At 44.2% G+C, this 25,101-nt stretch overlaps 1 protein-coding gene across 1 annotated transcript; it reads left to right on the top strand.

Moving 5' to 3' along the window:
- The first annotated feature begins 109 nt into the window (after positions 1–109).
- On the top strand, positions 110–22,290 carry ppp1r9bb (protein phosphatase 1, regulatory subunit 9Bb). The gene is made up of 10 exons (XM_056297066.1): positions 110–1,547; positions 8,713–8,845; positions 12,157–12,277; positions 13,245–13,349; positions 15,194–15,326; positions 16,944–17,096; positions 17,210–17,263; positions 18,379–18,608; positions 18,708–18,804; positions 20,766–22,290. The coding sequence occupies exons 1-10, from the start codon at positions 141–143 to the stop codon at positions 20,814–20,816; spliced, it is 2,484 nt and encodes an 827-aa protein (XP_056153041.1). The 5' UTR covers positions 110–140; the 3' UTR covers positions 20,817–22,290.
- Positions 22,291–25,101: the final 2,811 nt, after the last annotated feature.

Here is a 25,101-nt window from a genome sequence, read left to right as displayed (position 1 = left end):
CGTCCCTCCATCTGCCCCTTCTTTTTATCTGGACGCCACCTCGCTCGCGGATCGACTGTCGGCGGGCGACGCCGATTTGCACGGAAAACAAAAAGGGGAGAAAGGGAGACATGTCGTTGCTGAGCATCCGCTGACCGACCATGATGAAGACCGAATCTACATCCAAGAGCGCCGGCTCCGGCTCGACCCTCAGGAGCCCGTCGCCGCACAGAAGCGCCTACGAGGCGGGGATGCAGGCCCTGAAGCCCGTCAAAGACAGTGCCGCCAACGGGGACTTGCAGGAGGGCCCGCGGGGCCGCCGGTACGGCTCCAACGTGCACCGTATCAAGAACATGTTCCAGCAGATGCAAAGCACACCCCCGACCGATGCGGAGGGGGAGGATGGTAACGCCAACAGCGCCGACAAATCGGTGCGTCTGTCCCTGCCCAGAGCTGGCAGTCTGAACGAGAACGTGGACCACAGCGCACTCCTCAAATTAGGGTCCACGGTGTCTGAGCGGGTGAACAAGTTTGACCCCAAAGCGGAAAACGGGCACCAGCGGGCCTCCTCGCCCAGCTACTCCAAACTGCAGGAGACCCGCAGGATTTTTGAGCAGCACCAGGAAAAACAGCATCAGGAGAAACTGGCCACCACCAGGGTTTTGCTGAAGACGGACAAGGCCTCAGGCTTCCAGGATGGCAGGTTGGATGTTGTGGCCCGCTTCAATGGCAGCACAGAGTCCCTGGACAGTCTGGACACCAGCGAGGCTGTATCGCCAACGGTCAGCCAGCTGAGTGCTGTCTTCGAAAGAGCCGCCGAGCTGCGCAACAACCTCCACCGCCTCTCCTCCACTCCGCCGCTCCCATCCCGGGGCATCAGCACCAAAGTTGGGGTGTTGAACTCCAAAATCATCACCAAGAGGGTGAGGAGCTTTCCGACAGGCAGCCTGGAGGAAGACATTCGTGGCCAGAGGGACCAAGACGGGCCTCTCCGGGGCCCCAGGGGCAAGGGGACTCCTCTTTCTGAAGTCCTGAACGGCAGCCAAAATGGGGAGCAGGGCGCCTCAACAACTGAACTCTCCAGCGCTGTGCTGGAAGCAAAAGGGCAGAGGGGAAAAACTGTTTCGGATGCCGGTGTAGAGGCCAAAGCCGAGGTGAATCCCGAAAAGTGTTTTGGCGACAAGGGACCCAGCGGCACACAAGTGCAAGGTGACAACCATGTCTTTCTTGAGAATAGGGGCGCCACTGCTGAGAAGGAGCACACAAGCTCTCCAAAAGGTACTGGCAATGAAATGGGCTGGCAGGAAGGCGAGATGCTGGCCAAGAGAGAAACAGAGGAGGAAGAGAGGACTCGAACAGAAGAGCAGTCGGGGCGAGAGTCTGTGGATATCAGTACCTACAGTGCAGTGGGCGAAGACTTTGAAGGAAGCCAGGTGGATGAAGAGGAGGATGAGGAGGAGGATGACCGCTATGAGCCTGAGTCCAGCTGCATAGAGGTATCTGGGCTACCTGTGGAGGAGGACCCACCCCCCTCTCGGAAGATTCGCTTCAGCACTGAGCCCATCAAGGTGAGATTATTTGTCTCAGGGAAAACAGACTTTGCATTATAATTTCCAATACACTGACAGATAACACTGACAGTTTTGCTTTAATGGCATGCGAATGTGCTCCTCCATTGCTTTAATTAAAGAGTGTTTGATTAAGTAGGTCAGATTCAGATATGCATAGGTTTTTTTTCTCTTTCTCTCTTGCATCCTCTGTGTTTTTGCATGTGTGTGTCTATGGTGCAGTGAGAACAAGGGATTTACGTTCATGATGTGTAAGCACCATGATATGGTCATAAGCAGTTTTCATCTCACTCACGCCATGCTTCTGCCAGTTTCACAATGTTGCTGACTCCATTTTGATTTTACCTTGTATCAGCACTGGTCTCTGCACACCACCCATGTCCATGCTCTAGAGTAGCTGGGTGTTAACGGAAGGGCCTTTATTTTCACTGTACAGTTCATGTGGCCCTGTAAGAGCTGTTGTATAGACACTAACCTGAAATGCATTGGGAGCTGCCTCTTTGTAAATAGTGGTGAGGGGACGAACAAAGAGGCCTGGTTAATTAGCCTTGTTTTTTGTATTGTGACAAGTGGATACTCTGCCTAGGCCAATTAAAGGCCAGCAGACAGCTTGTGGTGCACGGGGTGATGCGCTTGGCCTAATGAGGAATGAGAATGTGTGTGTGTGTGTGTTTATGAGACAGAGCGGGAGAGAGAGGTGAGGGAGAAGAAGGGGGAATGATCGTGTTATTCGCTGATGGACCAGTTCGGATGGGGGAAGATGAGAAGTGAAGAGGAGATGGAGGTGGAATTGATTCAAAGTGTGTCTCGGTGTCTGGAGTGTGTGTGTGTGTGTGTGTGGGGGGGGGGTTCCAGAGAGGAGCATCATATCCTCTGCACTGCCTCAAGGTCTTGGGCTTTGAGAATCTCTGCCAACTAAAGTGGGCCCGGACTCTTTACATCACATACATTCCCTCATCCAGCAAGCCATTTCAGTGACTAAGGGCTCCCTGGCCCGTATCATAACCATTCAAGTTGAAATTTACTCTTGCTCCCTCTCTACATCTCTGCACGCAAGAAATATGCACGCTGGCCAGCCAACCATATTTCCCAAAACTGACATGCTTTGAGGAAAATTATTTTAGCCATGCTGAAGAACCCACGGCTTATGTTCGGTGCACGTTCAAAATGGAAAAAAGAGAACACATTTTTGGCAACAGGGTCTCCTCCGCCAGATCAAAGGTGGGCGTTAGGAGTGAGCCATATGCGTGGTGTGGCGAAAAAGTGACAACTCATAATCCTCGATGCAGTATTTGGTTGTGACCCCTACCACAATGTGTCCTACAGTAGCTGTCACCAGAGAATAACCTCACACCCGAGGCCTTCGCACTGTATCAGTGTATCCTTTGTTATGGAGATTGATGCGGGCATACATAGCAGTAAAGGGGGCGCTAGGTCAGATGGGAGGGCTTTCATTATATTGCTCTAATGTCACGCCTCTGTACAACTGCCATTTCACAAGTCACACAGTGTCACTTGCTCTCGCTTCCAAACAGGAAGTGCCGAGCAGGCTGGCCATTTTTAGTGCATATTTTCCCCTCTGTGTAACAACTCGGCTCTTGGCCACAGTTGGGGCTTGTTGTTGTGGTGGTGGTGTTGATTCAGAGAATCCGTGGCAAACGTATCTCCCTTTGCACCCCATGAGCACCGAAGCCCCCACCCTACCATGTCTCTCAAACTGGCACAAATGGCTTTGCTGCTGCTCAGGCAAGAGTTCACACTGCCTGCTTTGTTCCCTCCTTCTAACACCCTCTTTCTTTCACTCCCACTTTTTTTTTCTTCGTCCTCCTCTCCTCTCTCTTTGTCGCTGGTCTCCCACTGTTAAGAAATAGCAGCATTGTGGCTGTCACAGACCTGCCGCTCCTCGCCTGCTGTAGTTGAACACAGGAAGCTACTTTTAATGTCTTATTTATCTGGTAGGACTGTTTATATTGGCTTTACTGCACTTGACTGTGTCTCGCCTCGTCTCCTACTTCATCATGCTTTTTAATTGTTCGCCTTTTCGTTGCGTATCAAAACCACTAAGATAAGTACCAGAGTTGGGCCATGGACCCACCAAACTAGAAATGTTCTTTTTTCTTCTTCTTCTTCTGTAACTTAGAAAATCATGTGCCGTATTCGCCACCTGACCTCTTCCTCTTATTTTCTCTTGCTCTCTCTCTTGCTCTGTCTCGCCCTCTCACTCTCTCTCTCTCGCTGGCTTCTGCTGCCTACGCAACTCTTAAAACACAACAGTGCAGCCAGCTTAGGCACGGACCCCATATAATTTGTTTGCACCATATCATTACAACAAATAAAAGCCGTTCCGATTTTATAGTAAAAAAATGAGCCTATTGAATATTGACAAACAGTGCATCCTGCAGAGGAAGGATTTACATTCCTAAAGGATATTGCTGCAAAATGCAAATTAAGAGACTTACAACTGTGTAACGTTTGGTTGGCTGTGTTTACAGTGGTCAATCAATCGATTGGTTGATCGACAGAAAATTACAACGCACTGGTTGCAGTCTAATGAAAGCTGAGATTTGCTTGCCTTACTCTGATTTTTATCATTGTGAAATGAATACTTGAGGGGTTTTCTTTTGGTTGTTGGCCAGACTACTACTACTACTCTGGAAATTTAAGATGGCAGTCATCAGTGTTTCTGACTTTTAACAGAGTAAATGATTCATCGAAAAAATAATTGATAGAGCAGTCGATTATGAAAATAACTGTTAATTGTGTCCATAGTGTACAACTCAGGTCAGCCAATGAGGCGCTGCACGGGCAGGGGTAATGCATCACCGCATGTCAAGGTATCCCGAAACTGTCAATTAATTTAACTCGCAGGGCCAGCCATATTTCATACATTATCCACAGGGAGGGTGTGTGGAGAGACCAGACAGATTATCAGCAAGGTCACTCTGCCCCACTTCTCAGTCCTGCAGCGGTGGTGGGTAGAAGTATTTGTGTGATGTTCCCGCTCGCTCAGGTTACTGCGACAAACCAGGTTACATAATGACTCACTTATAATGTCTGAGCGATGAGTGGTTTTCTCAATTGTCTGTCTAATCTGTCATCATCTTGTCAGACTAAATTAAATGCGAGACACTACTTCCTCTCGTCTGGTGGTGGTTTTGTGAGGTTGCAAAGACGTGGCGTACTAATGTCGTCTGACGTCCTCCTTACTTCCTCAAGCGTCTTTAGTTTCTGTCTCCCTTTCGTACAGTAACTTGCATTATTTGTACATACCGCCATACATGTTATTCATATATACCTTCATATTTCTATATGCTCTGTTATTCATACATATCCCATCCTTCCACACTGCATTATTCAGCTCTGCGAACGACTTTTTTCTCATCCTGCTGTGCCTGTCCCCAGTGTCGGCACTAAGCTTAAGTGACTCCTGTCCAGGTCTGGCCTGCCAAAATTGACATGCCCTGGCTTCGTGCAAGTGCTGGCTATGACGAAGCCACCCTAGCCATTTTATTGGCTAGAGAGAGCAATCCAGGGCCACATCCCAATTTTATGTCTAAGTGCTGCATGGTGCACATCTGGGATCTGGATTAACCCCCAATTTTTGGAGGATTTGGAAGCAATTACCTGCCACTTCTGGCCCGGACCTTTTTAGCACGCATGGTGTTGGTTGGTCAAGCTTTTAGCGGGGCTGTTTGTGAAGGGGCAAACCTGTGATGATTAGGACTACTTTCACTCTCTGAATGTTCAACCAGCTGATGGTATTTAATCAAGCGTCACACAAAGACTAACACGAATACCCTATATGTCAGAATAGTAGGCTAATTGAAGCAGATATCGAGGACGACGAGCCACTCAGACAGCAGAGCCAGCCATTTCAGAGATCTCGCAAGAAGGATGATAATTTGGTTAATTAGTTAAACATTAAAGAGGAAGTTGTAAAAAAAAGGAAGTAGTCAAACCGGAACATATTTGCATGTTAAAACAAAAACAACAGAAAAACAAACACAAAAGCCCTATGAGCAAAAATGACCTCATGAGCAGAATAGATCATAGAAATGACGGGAAGCTGGTTGCCATGCGGAGAGACAGTGTGGAAACCCACTATATCCGTTGTGAAAAACCCAGCGGCTCCACCTCCACACTTTCTATTGACGCTTTCTAAAATTAGAGCTGTATTTTTTTTGGGAGAATCAAGAAGGAGAGGTAGAGGGCAGCTGACAGGCTGGTGTTTAGGATGGGAGGAGGGTTAGTGAAACGCTGTAACAACCAGCTAGTTACCACACTGCCCCAAGGGTACCAACTCCCTCCCAGCCAGAGACCATTATGGTGCAAACTCACTGTAGGAGGGCAGAGGCCTTGGGACCAACCCTGTCATTTAGCCATCCTTCAGGCACGACAACTGCATTGTACAGACAGTGCCTGTCACTTACGGGCTGCTTTTAATTCCTTTTACAATCCCAAGCGAGTGCTCTTTTTAGACACGACCACAAACTGTTAGCTGGTTAACTACTGTAGCTCGCTGTCCGTAGAGCTTTTGTAGGACATCCCAGGCGGCTGGTAGTGGAGCAAGGGAGGGAGGGAGGGAGTTTCCTGGCCATCTGTTAGCTACTGTGACCTACTATCTACCACAACTGGAGCAGAGTCCTCCCCCAGCCCTGCCCAGCCCCCTGCCTTAATCCCGATGTTTGTCTTGTAAAGGGGGAAAGGCGCACGGCTCTCATTGACTACCCGGTCACCTCGCTCGCTCTGGGAGTCCATCTCTTTTTGCAAAGGCATACAGTGCAAAGCAGAGAGGGGTTGGAGTGGGGTTGGGGGAGGGTCATCACACAGGATCCTATTAGACTGTCTGCCCTGCGTGGGATCATCCCACATAGGCAAAGGGAGAATCTTCCTTGGGAAGCGAAAGTGCCCCATGGTGTGTGGCAATGAGTGCGTGACTGAAGTCTACGCTGCGGCTGCCGGTTTTAAACTCGCCCCCGGGCAGCAGGTCACGACACACATCCGAATTGTGGAGGTTTTTCGAGTGCCACGTTAACCGAACCCCGTTTGATCCTCCAAAGTAGCGTGGGTGTAAAAGGAGGGCACCAGGAGTCACCAGCTGTGGCCTCTTGATCTTTAAACACAAGGAGCGAAGTGGTGCCACGTGAGTGGAGCGCGGCGGAAAGACTAGCTCGCGGCGCTGTGTTGTTGTTTCATCCCCTGTTACTTAGTAGCCATCGGAGGCACACAGTGTATTTTGTGTGCCTTTAATCCACATTCTGATAATCCATCTAAATACAAAGGTAACCTAAATCAGAAACCATTAGGCCTCAGTGCCAAACCCACAGCATTGGTCATCTGCAGCAGGCCTGGGGTCAGCTCCTGTTTAGGCCACTTTCCTCAATTCATAATGTTAAGCGCAGCTGCAGTTCAAATCATAATACCAGCACTCAGTCTCAACAAAACCCTAATAGTTTGCGAAAGAACCTTTCTCGTGGCGTAAGATGTCTAATTTTTCCACTATATTCATTCACTCTAGTCTCGGTTTGGACTCAGCCGGGAGCCAAAATCTTATCTTTGTGCCACAATATTTTGGAGTTGATGTAAAGTCCCGACTCCGATAGCAATATGACAGATGTGTCATCATGCGTGTGAAAGTACAGTGGAGGCTTGGCTGAAGGCCATAACATTTGGAATCCCTTTATTCTACATAGGCAAAGCGAGCTTAAATGTAGCAGCAGACGCTTATACAGTGTTCAATGATGCATGAAAATACAATGATACGGTATAAATCTCTCAGGGGAGGGGTTGGTTGAATTGCAAAGGCACTGTCAAAACTGACAAGCACTTCACTGTGGGGTTGCTAGGGCGATGGGGGCCATGTGACTGGATGGGAGCTTTAAAACATCGGGATGCTACTGCGTAACATGGCCGGACAAAAAGACATACAGAGACTAAAAAGAAAAGGGATACAAGGAAAAAGCAAAGTCCAAACAAAGAGTTATTTACAGAACGCTGAAGTGTTGCAGCAGCGGGTGCAAAGGATCATGGGTAAAAAACTTTAGCAATGAAAGAAATCACAGAATGTGCGTAAAAAAAAAAAGAGAAAAAAAAGAAGAAGGTCCAGCGATGGATTGGAGTGTGGCTGTGGCTAGTGGTGTGTGCAAGGTGGTGCATGCATAATCACCTTGGAAGACCAGGATTGAGGCTTTTAAGATTCAGCCAACTCAATGTTTGTCGCTGTGTGTGTGTGTGCGTGCGCGTTGTGTGTGTTTGTTGTGTGTGAGGCCCGAGAATAGCAGCTGCAAAAGCCCTCCATTAGCATGCTGGAGGTGGTTATGCAAACTGTCATGCTGTCAGACTCAAGCAAATGTGGGAAGCTCAGCCCTGAGTTCGGGCCTCTGGCTTCACGAGAGCAACTTCAGCAGTTGGGATTGATTTTCCCACTGTGTTTGAGTTACATTACCACCGTAAAATGATACACCAAGAGGGGCTCTGAGGAAATGCTGTGGCTATCTTGTTTGAAATGGGTTTAAAATGTAAATTGCATTAAGTCTGTATTCGTAGTGGTGGTCAGTTATTTCCTTACCATCATCCATTTTTCCAGTTAGCCTATCTCACCAGCTGTCATCTCTATGACCCCTGATTGACTGGTGCTATGCAACATTCAGCTCTGTAAATCGCAAGAATTTTGATTAAACCTCTTTTCCTTAGTACACATCGCGTTATCCTGGGATTTGTTCCAGTGATGATCACTCTTTACTCTGGAATTCATTAAATCTTTCAATATGTACATTTTATCCACCTTGACGTGGTTTATTGTGCAATTCTGAAAACTGAGCAGTGCTGCACAGTCTTCAACAGTGGAGCGCCATGAAACAAGTGGAATTAACTTGCAAAAAACAACAAAACACTTGACAAAAGTGTATTTAAAATGTTTGCTATAACTGCATATATATTCCAAAAGACACCATTCAGTCCATTTTGCATTGCAAAGGATCACAGTGCCCCAGTTCAGAAGGAAATTCAAACAGCTGTATTGAATATAAATATAACACATAAAACTGAAATAATTTTTGCATCACTTCCAATAGTCTGAAGTTTCAACAATTAACATTTCAATCAAACAGCGCTGTAGTTTCCTGTAATTCCTGTCGTGGTTTAATCTGTCTGTTCTTCCCTGCAGGTGTTTGCCACCTATCCTAATGAAGACTATGACAGGCGTAATGAAGATGTGGATCCCATGGCAGCATCTGCTGAGTATGAGTTGGAGAAAAGGGTGGAGAGGCTGGACCTGTTCCCCGTGGAGCTGGAGAAAGGTACCAACCCCCCAACCTAACTTCCAACCAGTCTTCAATTCCCACTTTCTACCAACTTGAACTATGTAGTCTTCTTACCAGTTCTAGCCTATACCCATCAAGTATCTAGCACTCCAAAGCTGTATTCATACGGTGTGGCTCTAATTATGTTTGTATTTCATAATTGGCATTCATTTTGAGCCCTTAGGGGAACCAGATGGGTGACAACAGTAAATTCCAAATAGGTTATAGGAAGTCACAGAAAAGTTAGTATAGTGCATATTGTTGTTAATTACATAGTGGTGACTAGAGTTGTTAATACTCCAGTGGGGACTCAGTCTTGAATCTGCATTTTGAAAGTCTCAGTTTCATCTCAGAATTCACAGCATAATGACTCAAACTTGATTTGGTGTCAAATGTCGCAGACTTGTGATAATTTTTCAAGACTGGTCAAGTACGTGACTTAAATTTCTTTTTTTTTTTTCAAATGAACATCAAGCCCGTGGAGATCAATTAAGTGCAGTCTAGTCTTATGTGTCTCTTTTTATTGTTATTTTTAATTTATGTCTTTGAAATGTTAAAAAGAATTGAAATCTGAAATATTCCTTCCTTTACAGAGGAAAACAAACAAAAAAAAGCCTAAAGCCGGTTATAGTGTAGTGAAACTGGTACAGTTACATAGTGTTTAATTGGACTTACTTCACTGCACTGGTGTCAGTCTTCACTTAAGTTTTGGCCCAATTATTTATTTATTTATTTTTATGCAAATTGCTATATTGGGCTATACAAATAAAATTGACTTGACTTGAATTGGACTCGACACCTTAACATCTTCAGTTTGGGACTTGACTTAGACTTGCTCCTCAAAAGACTTGGTCTGGACTCGGTCTGGACTCGATTTGGACTCGGTCTGGATTTGGTCTGGACTTGGTCTGAATTTGGTCTGGACTTGATCTGGACTTGGTCTGGACTCAGTCTCCCCTTAAAAGGTCTTTGGTTGCCCTCTCCACTGCTGGCATGATTTCTACAAGGCAAAAAAAGAAAGAAAGAAAGAAAGTGAGTGAAAGAGTGCAAGCTTTCCTTCTCTCACATCATTCCTCTAACATGACGGTGCATCAATATATTTATAGAAAGCTATATATAAAATTGTGTACAGGGCATATTAAACAGCATGCCATATGTGACCATTACCTCTATATTTAGTGAAGATTAGATTAAACTTTAATGATTCCCGTGGGGAAACTGGGTCACTGCAGCAGGGAATTAACACACAGACAAATAATGATACAAGTGGAATTGACTGAAAATAACAGAATCCTACAAATTACAAAAACAAACAAGTCTATTGAAGCTAATATCCCAGATATTAAACTAAATATGAAACCTAGATTTACATGTTGTGGCAGATCTGCATGTGGTATTCATCTTTAGCCATTCGCAGCATCCTGTGTACCGATGAGAAGACGGATATTCAGAAATGTCTCCAGGTGTACACGATTTAGGTGTTTTGTGCATGTCCGTATATACGGTGTTATTACATACATGGTATCACAATGCATGTGCATTGTACTGATACTATGAGTGGTCTTAGAAACAAGAAGTTAAAATGGGATGTGATTTGATTTAGTATTCATAATTAATTTTACCCAATTGGCATTATTTACAAGAAAAAATGCACATTTAACTGAGTTGCAACCAAGAATCTCAGTGTTCACCGTTGTAGAGTCCTCAGAGCATTTCATTGTCTCAGTGAACCTGCATTCTTAACTGGGCACCTTTTCTAAAATACAGTAATTAAAACAACACTCTGTAAAATGAGATACCTGCAGAAAGATTACACCGTCTTTTAGAAAGACTACAACAAATTCTAGGGCACAAAGCGACACCGACAGGACATTTCTTGATGAAGCACCAAGAAATGTCCAGTGTTTTATTCTTTCTTTTATCCTCAAATCGAATGTATATTATGTTGGGATATAACTCGTGTCATTTAGTCAGCCTCTGGCCTGTCATCTGTCTTACATTTAACTTTGGTGGCTGTGTGGTGCCGCCCTTAAAAACTGCCCCCATTGCTTAAAGGTAATGCAGAAATAACCAAAGAGTAAGTCATAATGTTAGGGTTAATACTCCTGTCCGTGCCCCTGAGCAAGGCAGTGGAAAGAAGAACTGGAGTTGGTCCCTGGGCGCTGCAGCTGCTCACTGCTGCTATACAATAGGACGGGTTAAACGCAGAAGACATTCATTGTAAGAATACAATTCGTTGTAAGAATACAGTGTCAAATAAAGTGGCTTTCGTCATAATTTAGTTTAATTCTTCCACATTTTAAAACAGCGTGGCACATACACATATAGTTACAATCTTCTGAATTAATACTTTGCCCATAACAGTTTTTCATATAAGGAGTATTTGCATTTTAGCGATCACCTAGTACGTTCCCCCACGGTCACCTCCGTGGGTTCCCCTCTATAAATTATGCCGCCCGCCTTAATTGCGGGCTTTTTGTGTTATACATGCGAGAGGGGCTGAAGAGCACGTGTTACTTTTGACCGGAAGATTTTGATTTTTGTTATTTCAACTTTGTCAGAATAAACGGAGATTGCCTCCAAAATATCCTGGTCTGGGCTTCAAACACAACCAAGAGACACCACAACCAAGAGACGCCACCGTTACATTTGGTTACCAAGTGTAACCGGTGGCGTCTCGCATGCATTGTGTTTGAAGAATTGGCCCAGACCAGGATATCTTTGGAGGCAATCGCCGTTTATTCTGACAAAGTTAAAATAACAAAAATTAAAATGTATGTCGTACCCAGGACATTTTAGGCGATGTCCTAGGTACGAGGTTAAACTGCAACCGTTGGGTTGTCGGCGACTAAACCGGCACCCCCACTTCAACCCTTGGGTTGTTGTGAGGAGGGGGTGTGGACGCCCAGCAGGACTAAAAACCAAACCTGTCAAAGGGCGGAGGAGTTCCTCTGTGAATCAACAGCCATCCATACCTGGAGAGGAGATAGGGACCACCAGGTACTCCCCCTACCAAAACACAATGATGACTCAACCTGTTGAGGCATCAGCTGTGCTCCTACGACCTCAAAAAAGGTTACGGAACTGATAATGATGATGATGATCACCTATAAATTTCATTCAAACATAGATCGAGTTCAAATCAAAACACATTGCAAACTCCGTAGCAGCCCACTCAGTTGCATTTTTGGCTTACAGGGTCAGGATGGAATATAGAAAAATAATGGACAGAATTATGTTTTCGTTATCTTTATCGGATTATGTTGAAAGTCTGTATTTTGATTTGTGCCCATCCAATTCCCTTGCAGATGGAGACGGCTTGGGCATCAGTATCATCGGGATGGGGGCGGGGGCGGACATGGGCCTGGAGAAGCTGGGCATATTTGTTAAAACAGTCACGGATGGAGGAGCCGCGCACAGGGACGGCAGGTATGTACTGACGAGGGCTGCCACATCTGAAACTTTAGCAATGCTCGGGTTGACTCATGCCAGATTTTCTTAGTTCGGTATTCACTCATCATGTAAAAAGAAAGTGTTGATGAGGATTACTCTCTCCCGAGGCCGGTAACTGCACTTTACTTTACGCATTGGGAATCAGTTGAACGGCAAATTAATTGGGGAGAAAAAAAAAACCTGCAACCAGGTAAACTGTAGACGTGCCATGATTATCCGAGACATAACCATGCGTGTTTCATGGGTAACGTTAGCAATAAGTAGTACACATTCATATGCAATTACTTATATTTGCAACAGATTTTGACTAGCCTGGTGTAAACCTGCAGAAGATTTTAATGTTTTTTTCAGGGCTGGGCATAGGCAGGTACTGTCCAATTTGATATTACAACTCTATTTTTCTAGTGCTTCAGTATATCACGATATTTCAGAAATCACAATACTACAAATATTGTGATCTGATATTACAAGTGATTCGATATAAGTTACATTTTAAGTCTCTGTCCCCTCTTATCTACAGCAAATGTGCAATAATCCTACGATAATCCAAAGAAAATGTACAGCAAAATTGCATGTATTTTAAGCTCAGCGTGTTATAAAAGCTTAAAAAATTGACATGTTTGCTTCCCTGAGTAAACTGTCAAACCTTCAGAGGTGTGGAAGTTGAACCCCTTTACAGCATCTGATCACTGTGCTTCAACATTGTGATTCGGGGAAACACTGAGATATTAAATTCGTCATGGCTCAGCGTCCCAGTCCCCACCTCATCCTGTATGTTACTGTCACCTGGAGGAAGTAGATACTGCACCTTGCCACTATCTCATTTCCATGTCTGATCAACGCAAGCTGTTCTTGTGACCCAGTATTGCGATGATGACTAAATACCACACCTAATGTATTAAATCCTGTAGTTAACCTCCATTTTTTTTAATTTCTGTCCTAGGATCCAGGTGAATGATTTAATCGTGGAGGTGGATGGGACCAGTCTGGTTGGGGTCACCCAGAGTTTTGCTGCCTCCGTGCTCAGAAACACTTCAGGAACTGTGAAGTAAGAGACAATACTGAAATTAAATTTTAATGACCGCATTGCCATCACACAGACTCTTCCCTTATCGGACATTGAACGCCGTCACAATCTGAAATGACCACTTGATTTTACATCCCATTTCCCAGAGTAGTTGGGAAAGCCACAAGTCTTCGCTTTGACCGTGTCAGCTGTTTTGTTTTCTTTAATACTCCTCTGTAGCTTGAGGAAATGTTCAGCTTCCGCTTGTAATACACCCACATTCATTTTTTCTTTCGACAATTTTACCACATCCTGCCCCTTTGAGATAACCACGGGCTGTAGATTTACATCTCGAGTCAGAAAGGATCATGATTACACCCTTGGAGACCGAAAACCTCTTCTCGGAGACATACTGGAAAAAAAAATAAATAAAGGCCAGAGATTCCACAATGGAGCCACAGACAACATGATTATCAGCAACAGACGTAGACGGCATCAAAAATATCATTGTGAAATGCCAGGGGGCTATTTCCAGCCAGGCTCTGTTGAGTTTTGGTGGGGTTGACTCTTCCATACGTGCTCCTTTGTCATCCGCGCTCATTCATAATTCAGAGTGTAGTGGTCAGCGTTATGGGGTAATTGTTGGTGTTGTGTGACTTGTTGAAGATCAGAGCCCTTCGGAGATAACTCATGCATTATGGATCCAATGCAGAGATTGGGAAGGACACTGGAGCTCAAGCCTGCTAAAGAAAATGTCAGCCAGACAAATAGATGGAGAGAGGCAGTGTGTTTGTGAAAATTTAATCACCCATTAGTGCCTGGGAAATTGAAAGGCACTTGCTCCGGGCTCAATAACCGATGTTGCCATGGTGGTTTTATTTAGATCAAGATTTGTGAGCCTCAGTTTGGAAACGTATAGCTTACACAGTGTGCAATGAGCCAAAGGAGTTGGGCTGAACAAATATATTGTTTCACAATCGACGTTCACAAAATCCACATGTGCAGCTGTGCCATTGAAAAGGATGCAATTTAAGGCAAACTGGGCCCGCCAGTCATTTAGGTTAGAATGCTTAGGCTTGATGAAAAATTAAATGTAGCAAGATCTGCTGTTTTATGACTATGCTTAAAGAAAATATTCTAGGGCAGCTAACAAATAATATAATTTCATATGATTGAATGACTTCTCGGTCAAGTGCCCCCCTCTGAACTCACCCTGAATATCGCTGGAGTAACAAATTCACTGCAGGTAGAGTTTTGAAAGTTACAAGCTGCACTTATCTGCTGACATCGTGTAATTCCTTTTTATTCTTTAAAGTCGTAATACGTATCACGAAAAAAAAAACCCCAAAAAAAACGAAAATCTCGCATTGCTAATTCCTTTCAATGTCACTTAGTCTGAAGAAAGAATGCCCGAGCTGAGAGCTTTTGATTTTAATCATAGCAGATGCCAGTCCTGGCTTCTTCTTTTTTTTTTTCAAGCTGCAAACAGGAAGCTATTTTTCAGTCACCAGAAAGCTGGCACTGCATATGCATACATTCTACCATGACAACGTTACAAAGACTGTGTGTGTGTGTGTGTGTGTGTGTGTGTGTGTGTGTGTGTGTGTGTGTGTGTGTGTGTGTGTGTGTGTGTGTGTGTGTGTGTGTGTGTGTGTGTGTGTGTGTGTGTGTGTGTGTGTGTGTGTGTAAGTTTCTCAGTAGTCGACCAAAACAGGAAAAGCAGTCATCACCGAACTACATAGTGTTGCCAGCTTGCAGATGTAACACTTAATCTTAATACACAAGTACCGGTAGCTACTCGAAACATGTTGTTGAGATCTGTCACCGTGCCAAGGTTGTTGTTTCGATCCCCTCTGAGCCGGATTGCTGGGATGCCTTATGTACAGGTTCGTCATTGGTCGGGAGAAGCCGGGAGAGCAGAGCGAGGTGGCCCAGCTGATCCAGCAGACCCTGGAGCAGGAACGCTGGCAGAGAGAGATGATGGAGCAGCGCTACAACCAGTACATGGATGAACAAGAGGTTAGCATCTCTAACGTTTTGGGCCTACTACCAGATACCAGATAAAAATAGGACCACCGCCGTTGCCTACCAACATGGGGATCGCTGGATCAAATCCCCGTATTACCTCCAGTTTGGTCAGGCATCTCTACAGACACAACTGGCCATGTCTGCGGGTGGGAAGCCAGATGTAGGTGTGTGTCCTGGTCGTTGCACTAACGCCTCCTCTGGTCGGTTTGGGCACCTGTTGGGGGGGGGGGGGGGCTGGGGGGAATAGCGTGATTCTCCCACGCGCTACGTCCCCCTGGCGAAACTCCTCACTGTCAGGTGAAATGAAGTGGCTGGCAAATCCACATCTATCGGAGGAGACATGTGGTAGTCTGCAGCTCTCCCGGGATCGGTAGAGGGGGTGGACAGCCCAGAAGAGTAGGGTAATTGGCCGGATACAATTGAGGAAGAAAAAAAAAAGGGGGGGGGGGAGTCCAAAAAAAAAAATAGGACCACCAGTCTAAAATCTGGCGCCTGATGCAGACAGAAATCTCAGAGAAGGAATCTGGGTTTCATAACAGGACATTTCCTTGTGTTGTGAGCGCACGAGGTAAAGATGGGGGTGGAAAGGGACCCAAAAAGTACCCCACCGAACACTGTAGTAAGTGTCAGGTGTCAGGATAAATAAAATGTTTAAGACCAGTGAGTTTTTAAGAAGGGAAATATATTGCAAACACATGGCATGACGTCTGCACAGCCTTGTATAGTTCACTTGCAATGTACGGCACCAACTTCAGGGATTATTTAGGGGATTTATAGTAATTAAACAAAAAGAAATGAGTATGTAGTCATGGTAATTCAAAGTATTTTGGATAAAAGCTGCATGTTCACAGTTGGTCATGATAAACAGTCCTTCATAACAGCCATAGCTGATCACTACAAAGCTTCAGAGACATTGAAACCCTTCGATCTTTTCGTTCATCAGTTCCCTAAAGTGGAAATCAATCATTTTGTTGTTGTTGTCATGTGTCATGTCTGCACGCCTTTATTAGGAAAAGTAGTGTACCAGTGAAGACAGAAGTGACCTTTGGTGGAGGCATGTCGCGATTGCTGGCAGAACTACGGTGTTGTAATCCAGCATCCTGTGCCAGCGTAATCGAATGGCAAGCTTACTTCTTAAAATGAGGACAAAAGAGGATGAATCAGATTCTGTGTCCTAGCGCACCCTTTGTAATATTAATCTCTGGTCTGTCGTATTACTCTACACTTCTCCCCTCAGTTTTGGTTTTGCAATCTGTGAGGCCAGGAACTATTTTAGGGTTCATTATGTTCCTGAAAAGGAAGTTATCCCTATGAAGAACCACCCACTGCAAAGGCCCTGATGGGTGGTTCTTGAAAAGCGTTAACGTGCCATTAAAAACTATATTCATTGAGTTTTGCACCACCTAGTGTCCATGAGATGTCATGTCAAAACCAAAGATACAGTTCTTAGGTCACTTTAATAATTCCCATAAACCATCTGATTTCTGACCATTCTCACTTGCTCCTATTGCCTATATTCACTTGTGTTTGTTCCTAACACTAGAACTTATTAGCTGAACAAAAATGCAAATTTACCTTTCTCAAATCCACATCCTCCTGTTTCTGTAGGCTGGTGAATATGGCACAGATGAGGAGGAGGATGAAGATGAGGAGGTCAGTCCATCCTATCCCAGTGCTATTGAAGTCTTTGACCTGGCAGAGAATGAGGACATGTCGCCCCTGGAGACGGACCCCGAGAAACTGGCCCATAAGTATAAAGAGGTGAGCGGAGACATCCTTAATTAGAAGATGGCCTGTCTAATCAAGTTGTCTGTACTTAATGTATCTAATACCCAGCTCTGTGTCTAACACTGTGATGCTTCCCTCTGCCTAAGCTCCAAATAAAGCACGCCGTGACCCAGGCTGAGATCCAACAGCTAAAACGAAAGGTTAGTTACTCCACCCTGATAAGGTATTTATTTTGGTACGGTTGGTTTGTTTGTCTGCCAGACAACTTCATGGGGGAAATGCTACAGCAGATGACACAAACGTTTCAGGAAACATCCCAAAATGACCTGATTACATTTCGGGGTAATTGAGATCCTGGTCAAGTTTTAAAAAAAAAAAAAAGTCACAACTATAAATTTAACAAAAATGAGTTAGGTGGGGATTGAGGTGTGTGTCTTTGTATTTTAAACGATCTGTGTTTTTTTGTTTTTGTTTTTGTTTTTTTACAACCTGGATCTTATTATTCTAGTGTGTGCCATCTGGAATATCAGTAATGATTTTACTCATTAGCGTCTTGGTGTCTTTGTGGAGATTTTAGACACAGGAGAGCCACTAGACACAGCTTTTAAAGGTTTTCTTGTAGGGAGTTTCTCCTTAACTGATGTGAGGGTTTATGGACAGGATGTTGTGTTGTTGTAAAGCCCCTTGAGGCAAATTTGTAACTTGTGATTTTGGGCTATACAAATAAAATTGACTTGACTTGACTTTTACATTGGCCCACAAGAGTGGGGCAACTGAACATAAACCCCAAACCGTCGTTTCAAAATCAAGAACAACACAAAAACCATAGTGCCTCAGTCAGACTGTGTATATGACCACCCATTATCCATGACTTCTCAATTGTGCTGCCCAGGTAGTTAGTCAGTGGGCACTACGATGGTTCATTCCTCAGAGAGGAACCAGGAAGTAGCTCAGCAATGTGATGCATCATTGTAATGGACATTTTAGGTAATAACTTTTACTGTCATTTTCACTTCCATATATGTAGTTTAGATAAATGGCTTGTTGAATAATGTTTGGTGCTCTTGTTCCAATGCCCCCAAAAGACACCAGTGTAAAACTGTCTAGTGACGCCCCCGTCTCTAAAATCGCCACAATGAAGCCAGTGAGTGAAATATCATATAAGCAATATAGACAATGGCAACAATTATGGAAAGGAGAATTATCTTTTAATGCTTTGACTTGCAGACATGCGAAGTGGTCTGATGTGGCTTTACAGTGTGTTTAGCTCTCTCTGTGTTCTACCGAAATTGACGCCTCAATTGCTTCTGTTCAGCTGCACCATGCAGAGCAGGAGAAGCAGCGCTGGCGTATGGATAAGGCCCAGCTGGAGCAGACCCTACAGGAGAACAAGGAGCGCATGGAGAAGCTGGAGGGCTACTGGATGGAGGCGCAGAGTCTGTGCCAGGCTGTGGATGAGCACCTGAAAGAGACACAGGCCCAGTATCAAGCCCTGGAGCGAAAGTACAGCAAAGCAAAGCGCCTGATTAAGGAATACCAGCAGAAGTAAGAAGCCTTGATGAGTACAATACAGAAGTTATAGGGTTTATTGTGCATTACATTTGGGATAAACAAACTGAGGCAATGACCCGCTTCTTTTTGCAGAGAGATTGAGTACCTGAAGAAGGAGACCCAGCGGTGTGCACAAGAGGGGGCCGAGGCCTCCCTTCTCAAAGAAGAGTCTGGGCAACTCCAGGAGCAGGTAATGAAGGTGACCTGCAGGAACACGATTAGTTAGGAAGCACTTGTAGCTTCGGCCCTAGTTATGAGAGTTTGATGTTAAAGGAAGGTTGTTCTGTAGATCAAGCCAGGAGAGGAAATCAAATTATTGTTTATCGCTTTACATATGCTATTTTCATATGCTGCATGGCTGGTCAGCTGCGGGGGGTATCAGCTAAGGGCTCGCTGTGTCCTGCTCGGATGTCATTTTAAAACTGATAGCAAGAACAATTCAAGTTCATAAGCCTGATATTTATTTTTTTAAAAGGAATCATAAATTACAGTTTCACTCTCTTCAAGAAATAGCCCAACTGAAAAAGATTGTTGGTGCCATTATCAGAGTTGATCAAATGTGACGTAAGAAATGCGGTTGGGTTAAAAACTTACGCCAGTGTTATTTATAACCTCAACCTTGTGAAACTCAAAATGCAAATAAGCTCTTGTGCACACAATATCAGGTACTTGAGCAACCCTATATACATTCTAATTAAAAACACACAAAGAGTGTGTGGTATTTCTCGGTCAGTGACCACTAGGTCCACTTTTGAATGCAGAGCAAATTTTATAAAGGGCATAGTGGATATTATTGGGTTTGATGATCAGGAATCAGGAACACTTTATTTGTCATTTCACTTCATGCACTTGCGTCCATGAAATGAAACGAAATGCCGTTTCCCCCAGCCCACAGCAGTACAACACAAAGACAAAAACATCCAAAAACTACAAGAACACGCATACCCAAACTAACACATATACCCAAACTAAACAAAAAAAAATCACCATGCAAGGGAACAAACGCCAGCCAGGATGACTGTCAGAACTGATGTCACTCTGTTGAATCACATGTCTGATGAGTACTGATGGGCTTTGATATGACTATTACATTACCTATTACTCATTTCCAGAGTTCACTGGAAATAGTTTGTTACACTTTTTGGTAACACTTTATTTTAGGGGATCGAAAATTACCTTGTAATTTCCTAGTAATAAGGTGGTAGTTAATACAGGTAATTTTACAGCTAACCCTAACCCAAATTACAAGGTAATTTCAACCTTATTTCTAAAAGAATTACGTGATAATTACCACCTTATTACTAGGAAATTACTAGGTAATTCCCGACCCCCTAAAATAAAGTGTAACCCGCTTTTTTTTAATGTTACACAGCAGAAATTGGGGATTGCAAACTCCCATACCCTCAAAAATGGTTATATCTCAGTGCCCTTGTCTGATATACCTGTCTGAGGGATCAGGGTGTTGTGTTTTCTCGCCAAGGGCCGATAGCTAGAACACTTAGAATTTGGAGAAAGTGGGCATCCGGGTAGTGTGGCGGTCTATTCTGTTGCTTACCAACACGGGGATCGCCGGTTCAAATCCCTGTATTACCTCCGGCTTGGTTGGGTGTCCCTACAGACACAATTGGCCGTGTCTGCGGGTGGGAAGCCGGATGTGGGTATGTGTCCTGGTCGCTGCACTAGCGCCTCCTCTGGTCGGTCAGGGCGCCTGTTCGGGGGAGGAGGGGAACTGGAGGGAATGGTGTGATCCTCCCACATGCTACGTCCCCCTGGCGAAACTCCTGTCAGATGAAAAGAAGCAGCTGGCGACTCCACATGTATCGGAGGAGGCATATGGTAGTCTGCAGCCCTCCCTGGATCGGCAGAGAGGGTGGAACAGTGACTGGGACGGCTTGGAAGAGTGGGGTAATTGGCCGGGTACAATTGAGGAGAAAAAAATCATCCCCCCAAAAAAAAATTTTTTGTGAAGAAAGTACTAACTTCAACTTTGTTCTACATTTACTCTAGAAAACTCGGTGTATGTATGGGGTCTGATGGAGGTTTAAGATCCCTGTCTCAAATTTGGGGGTGTTGATCAGTAACATTTTGGGGACCCTTTGAATTGTTACTCAAATAAAAATAAAAAAGATGAAATTTTTCCTTGTCTTATAGGTGGCCGACCTGGAATGCAGGGTTGAGGAGCTGAAGTCAGAGCCGTTATAAAGGCCTTCATCCTTCACGTGTCTCTGGAAGCAGACCTCCTCTAAACTAAAGGAAGAGATGGTGTTGTTGTACTCGCAGTGAGCCGCAGGGTATTTCTTGTCTCAAAGTTAAGCTTGGTTTCTGGTCGCATACCGTATATGTATCCTCAGGCTTTATACTTCTGCATACAGTCTCTTATCTTAACCCATTTTAACCCTGTTTTTTCCGTTAACACTCCATTTCTGGGAAAGTGAATCGGTTTTTTCCTCGTGACCAATACAGACAAGATCTTCCGTTGAGTTCCAAGCTTTGCTCTTTTATTTCCAGAGTTCAGTATTTAATTCCTTGATTTGTGTTTTTATTTTTTATTTTTATTTTTTGTGAACTAGAGACCAAGGCTACCGCTTTTAATTGCCAAAACGTTCCCTTTTTTTTCTGCCTCGTTTTTGTGAACACTTTTTTCTGAGTTTGTACAGATGTGATACTGTATGTGGTTTTATTAAGCAAAGTTTGGTTTGTATATATTTTTATTAATATGTGTATAACATTTAACATAATATATACTAATGAGATTTGAGGATCAGTGTATAATTTATGTGATGAAGACGTTTGAAGTGGAGGGAGGTTGCACTGAGGAAGCAATCGGCGTTGCCGTGCTTCACCGGGACGGGAGGAAGAGAAGAGTCCAAGGTGTCTTTTGAATTGTACAAACAGTAACCCAACCTTTGTAGGGGTCTCGTCAAGTTATTTTCAGAACCACCTGCTGCCTACCTTTCAGAGCTGTGGATTTTTCTTTTTCTTTTTTTTTTTACACAAAGACTCTCCTGCTCATTTAGTGAGCAGAAAATCCTCCACTTTCAATCCCTCTGTTAACTCGTTTTCAAAAAAGGACCAGAGGAGCAAGACTCCACAACTGCTGTGCAACAAATGAAAATGAATCTAACCCCCTCCCCCCTCCTCGAAATGGATGTTGTCAAGGATTTGTGTATCTGGTATTAGTTAGAATTACGGATGTAAGAAACACAACTGGACTTGTGTGGTGAGGAAAAAGCCTGTACCAGCAGCCAGGTAATAGATCTGATATTCTAGTGTCTTTAACCAGCAGCTGCACTTGACACCGCTGTGTGTAGCACACGGAAAACACTGCCAGGTTTACACCTGTTTTAATTCACACACAGTTTGAAGTGAACCCGAGTCTATTTGTGTCAACTCTCATACCAGTATGTTTATATAGTCCAGATAAGACTGAAATATTTTAATTATGCTTAATGTTTATAATATAGCAAAGGTGGAAACATGAGCTAACAGAACAAAAACTGACACTAGCAATGCAAACTCTAAAAACAAAGAAACTTCATCTTCTAAGATGATCTGGTTGAGTAGCATAACAATGTTACAATTATGAATTGAAAAAAAATTGGCATGAGTATTTTCATAATAAGGCTTGTACAGGGCACATGCTTTGCATTGTATGTTTTGTGGAATAAATGGTCAACAGTGATAAGGTTTGCCATTTTTATTACAAAGTTTCTTTACAATGAGGAAAAAAGTAATTTGCAATAACTAAAGTCTTGCATTATTACATGCATTTTTTTAAAATTTTTCATTCTGTAGGAAAACCCAGTTTTTTCAGTGCAGTAAACAATGTAGATTTATTATAACACCTGTATGTCTTATGAGAAGGTGGTTAAAAGAAACATGGAAAGGCTTGATTGCCAGGTGTCAGTTAGTGAAAAAAAAACAACAAAAAACAAAACTTCCATTTATCGCATCTGTATTGAGAAACTTGCCACTTTGCTAAAATTTTAATGGGGTAATCATTTAAGCCTTGAAAACCAATATATCTCCTTACTGAAAACGCTCATGGTACATTAACATATTTCTTCATGCATTTTGTCAAAATTTTGAACAGGTGCGAAGTCATATGTTTCTAAACAACTTTTTGCAGTTGACAACATACATCCTGAACATCTATAAAATTCTCCGCTTGAGAGCAGGAAGTCCTTCAGTCCTGTAACATTTTTTTTACAGTTGTGTACTTTCAGAGACTTGGAAGTGCATTCATAGTGCTGGCCCCAAGCCCGGATAAATGGGGAGGGTTGCGTCAGGAAGGGCATCTGGCATAAAAAGTTTGCCAAATCAACTGCCAATCATAAATCAGATTTCCATACCGAGGCCCGGGTTACCAATGACCGCCACCGGTACTGTTGGCCAGCAGGGGGCCGGTGGAAACTATGCTACTGTTGGGAGAAGGGGAAGGCATGTCCAGGGGCAGTGGGAGAGGAGGAAGGATAGGAGTGTGGAGGTGAGAGTCAGAACTTTGAATGTTGGTACTATGACTGGTAAAGGGAGAGAGCTGGCTGATATGATGAAGAGAAGGAAGGTAGATATACTGTGTGTGCAAGAGACCAGGTAGAAGTGGAGTAAGGCCAGGAGCATCGGAGGTGGGTTTAAACTCTTCTGCCATGGTGTGGATGGGAGGAGAAATACCATACGGGTAATTCTGAAGGAAGAGTATGTCAAGAGTATGTTGGAGGTGAAGAGTGCGTCGGACAGAGTGATGAATATGAAGCTGGAAATCGAAGGGGTGATGATGAATGTTATCAGCACCGATGCCCTGCAAGTTGAGTGAGATGGATGAGAAAAAATAATTCTGGAGTGAGTTGGGTGAAGTGGAGGGGAGTTTACCCAAGGAGGAGAAAAGTGGTGATTGGAACGGACTTCAATGGGCATGTTGGTGAAGGGAACAAAGGTGATGGGCAGGTGTGGTGTCGAGAAGAAGAATCTGGAAGGACAGGTGGTGGTGGATTTTGTGAAAAGGATGGAAATGGCTGTGCTGAATACATATTTCAAGAAGAGGGAGGAACACAGGGTGATGTACAAGAGTGGAGGAAAGTGCACACAGGTGGACTATATCTTATGTAGGAGGCGTGATCTGAAAGGGATTGGAGATGGCAAGGTGATGACAGGGGAGAACATAGCCACGCAGCATCGGATGGTGGTGCGAAGGATGACTTTGGAGACCAAGAAGAGGAAGAGAGTGAAGGCAAAGCCAAGGATAAAATGGTGAAAGTTGAAGAAGGAAAACTGTTGTCTGGAGTTTAGGGAGGAGTTAAGACAGACACTTGGTGGTAGTGAAGAGTTGCTGGGTGGCTTGGCAACCACTGCAGAAATAGTGAGGAAGACAGCTAGGAAGGTACTTGGTGTGTCATCTGGACAGAGGAAGGAAGACAAGGAGACTTGGTGGCAGAATGAGGAAGTACAGCAAAGTATACAGAGGAAGAGGTTGGCAAGGAGGAAGTGGGATAGTCAATAGAAATAAAGTTGACAGGACTACAAGGAGACGTGGTTAGATACTAAGGAAAGAGAAAAGGACTTGTACCGATTGGCGGGGACCATGGGACACGACAGAGGGACCGAGCTGGGAAGGATGTGTAGCAGGTTAAGGCAATCAAGGATAGAGATGGAAATGTGCTGAAAAGTGAGAGTGAGTTGAGAATGGGGAAGGAGTACTTTGAGGGGCTGATGAATAAAAAATCTTTTTTTTAAATGAGCGAGAAGGTTGGATGTGGGGCTAGTGAATCAGGAAGTGTGGTGGATTGGCAAGGAGGAAGTGAGGGCAGCTATGAAGAGTACAAAGGTGGTTGGTCCAGATGACATACCTGTGGAGGCATGGTGGTGTTTAGGAATGATGGCAGTCGTGTTTTTAACTAGATTGTTTAACACAATCTTGGAAAGTGAGAGGATGCCTGAGGAGTGGAGAAGGAGCATACTGGTACCAATTTTCAAGAATAAGGGTGTTGTGCAGAGCTGTAGCAACTACAGAGGTATAAAGTTGATCAGCCACAGCATGAACATATGGGAAAGAGTAGTCGAGGCTAAGTTAAGAGGAGAGGTGACGATTAGCAAGCAGTAGTATGGTTTCATACCACGAAAGAGCACCACAGATGCGATGTTTGCTTTGAGAATGTTGATTGAGAAGGCCAGAAGGAGTTACATTGTGCCTTTGTAGATTTAGAGAAAGCATATGACGGGGTGCTGAGGTGGTGTGGTATTGTATGAGTAAGTCAGACGTGGCAGAGAAGTATGTAAAAGTGGTGCAGGATATGTATGAGGTCAGTGTGAAAGTGGTGAGGTGTGCGGTTTGAACAACAGATGGGTTCAAGGTGGAGGTGGGATTACATCAAGGATGGGCTCTGACCCCCCCCCCAATCCCCCCCCCTTTTCTCTCTCCAATTATATCTGGCCAATTACCCCGCTCGTTTTGAGCCATCCCGGTCGCTGCTCCACCCCCTCTTTGCCGATC

Source organism: Lampris incognitus, chromosome 17 (genome assembly GCF_029633865.1).
Source record: "Lampris incognitus isolate fLamInc1 chromosome 17, fLamInc1.hap2, whole genome shotgun sequence".
Classification (NCBI taxonomy): Eukaryota; Metazoa; Chordata; class Actinopteri; order Lampriformes; family Lampridae; genus Lampris; species Lampris incognitus.
The sequence above is the reverse complement of the archived record's forward strand: the minus strand, read 5'-3'. Positions and strand labels throughout refer to the sequence as shown.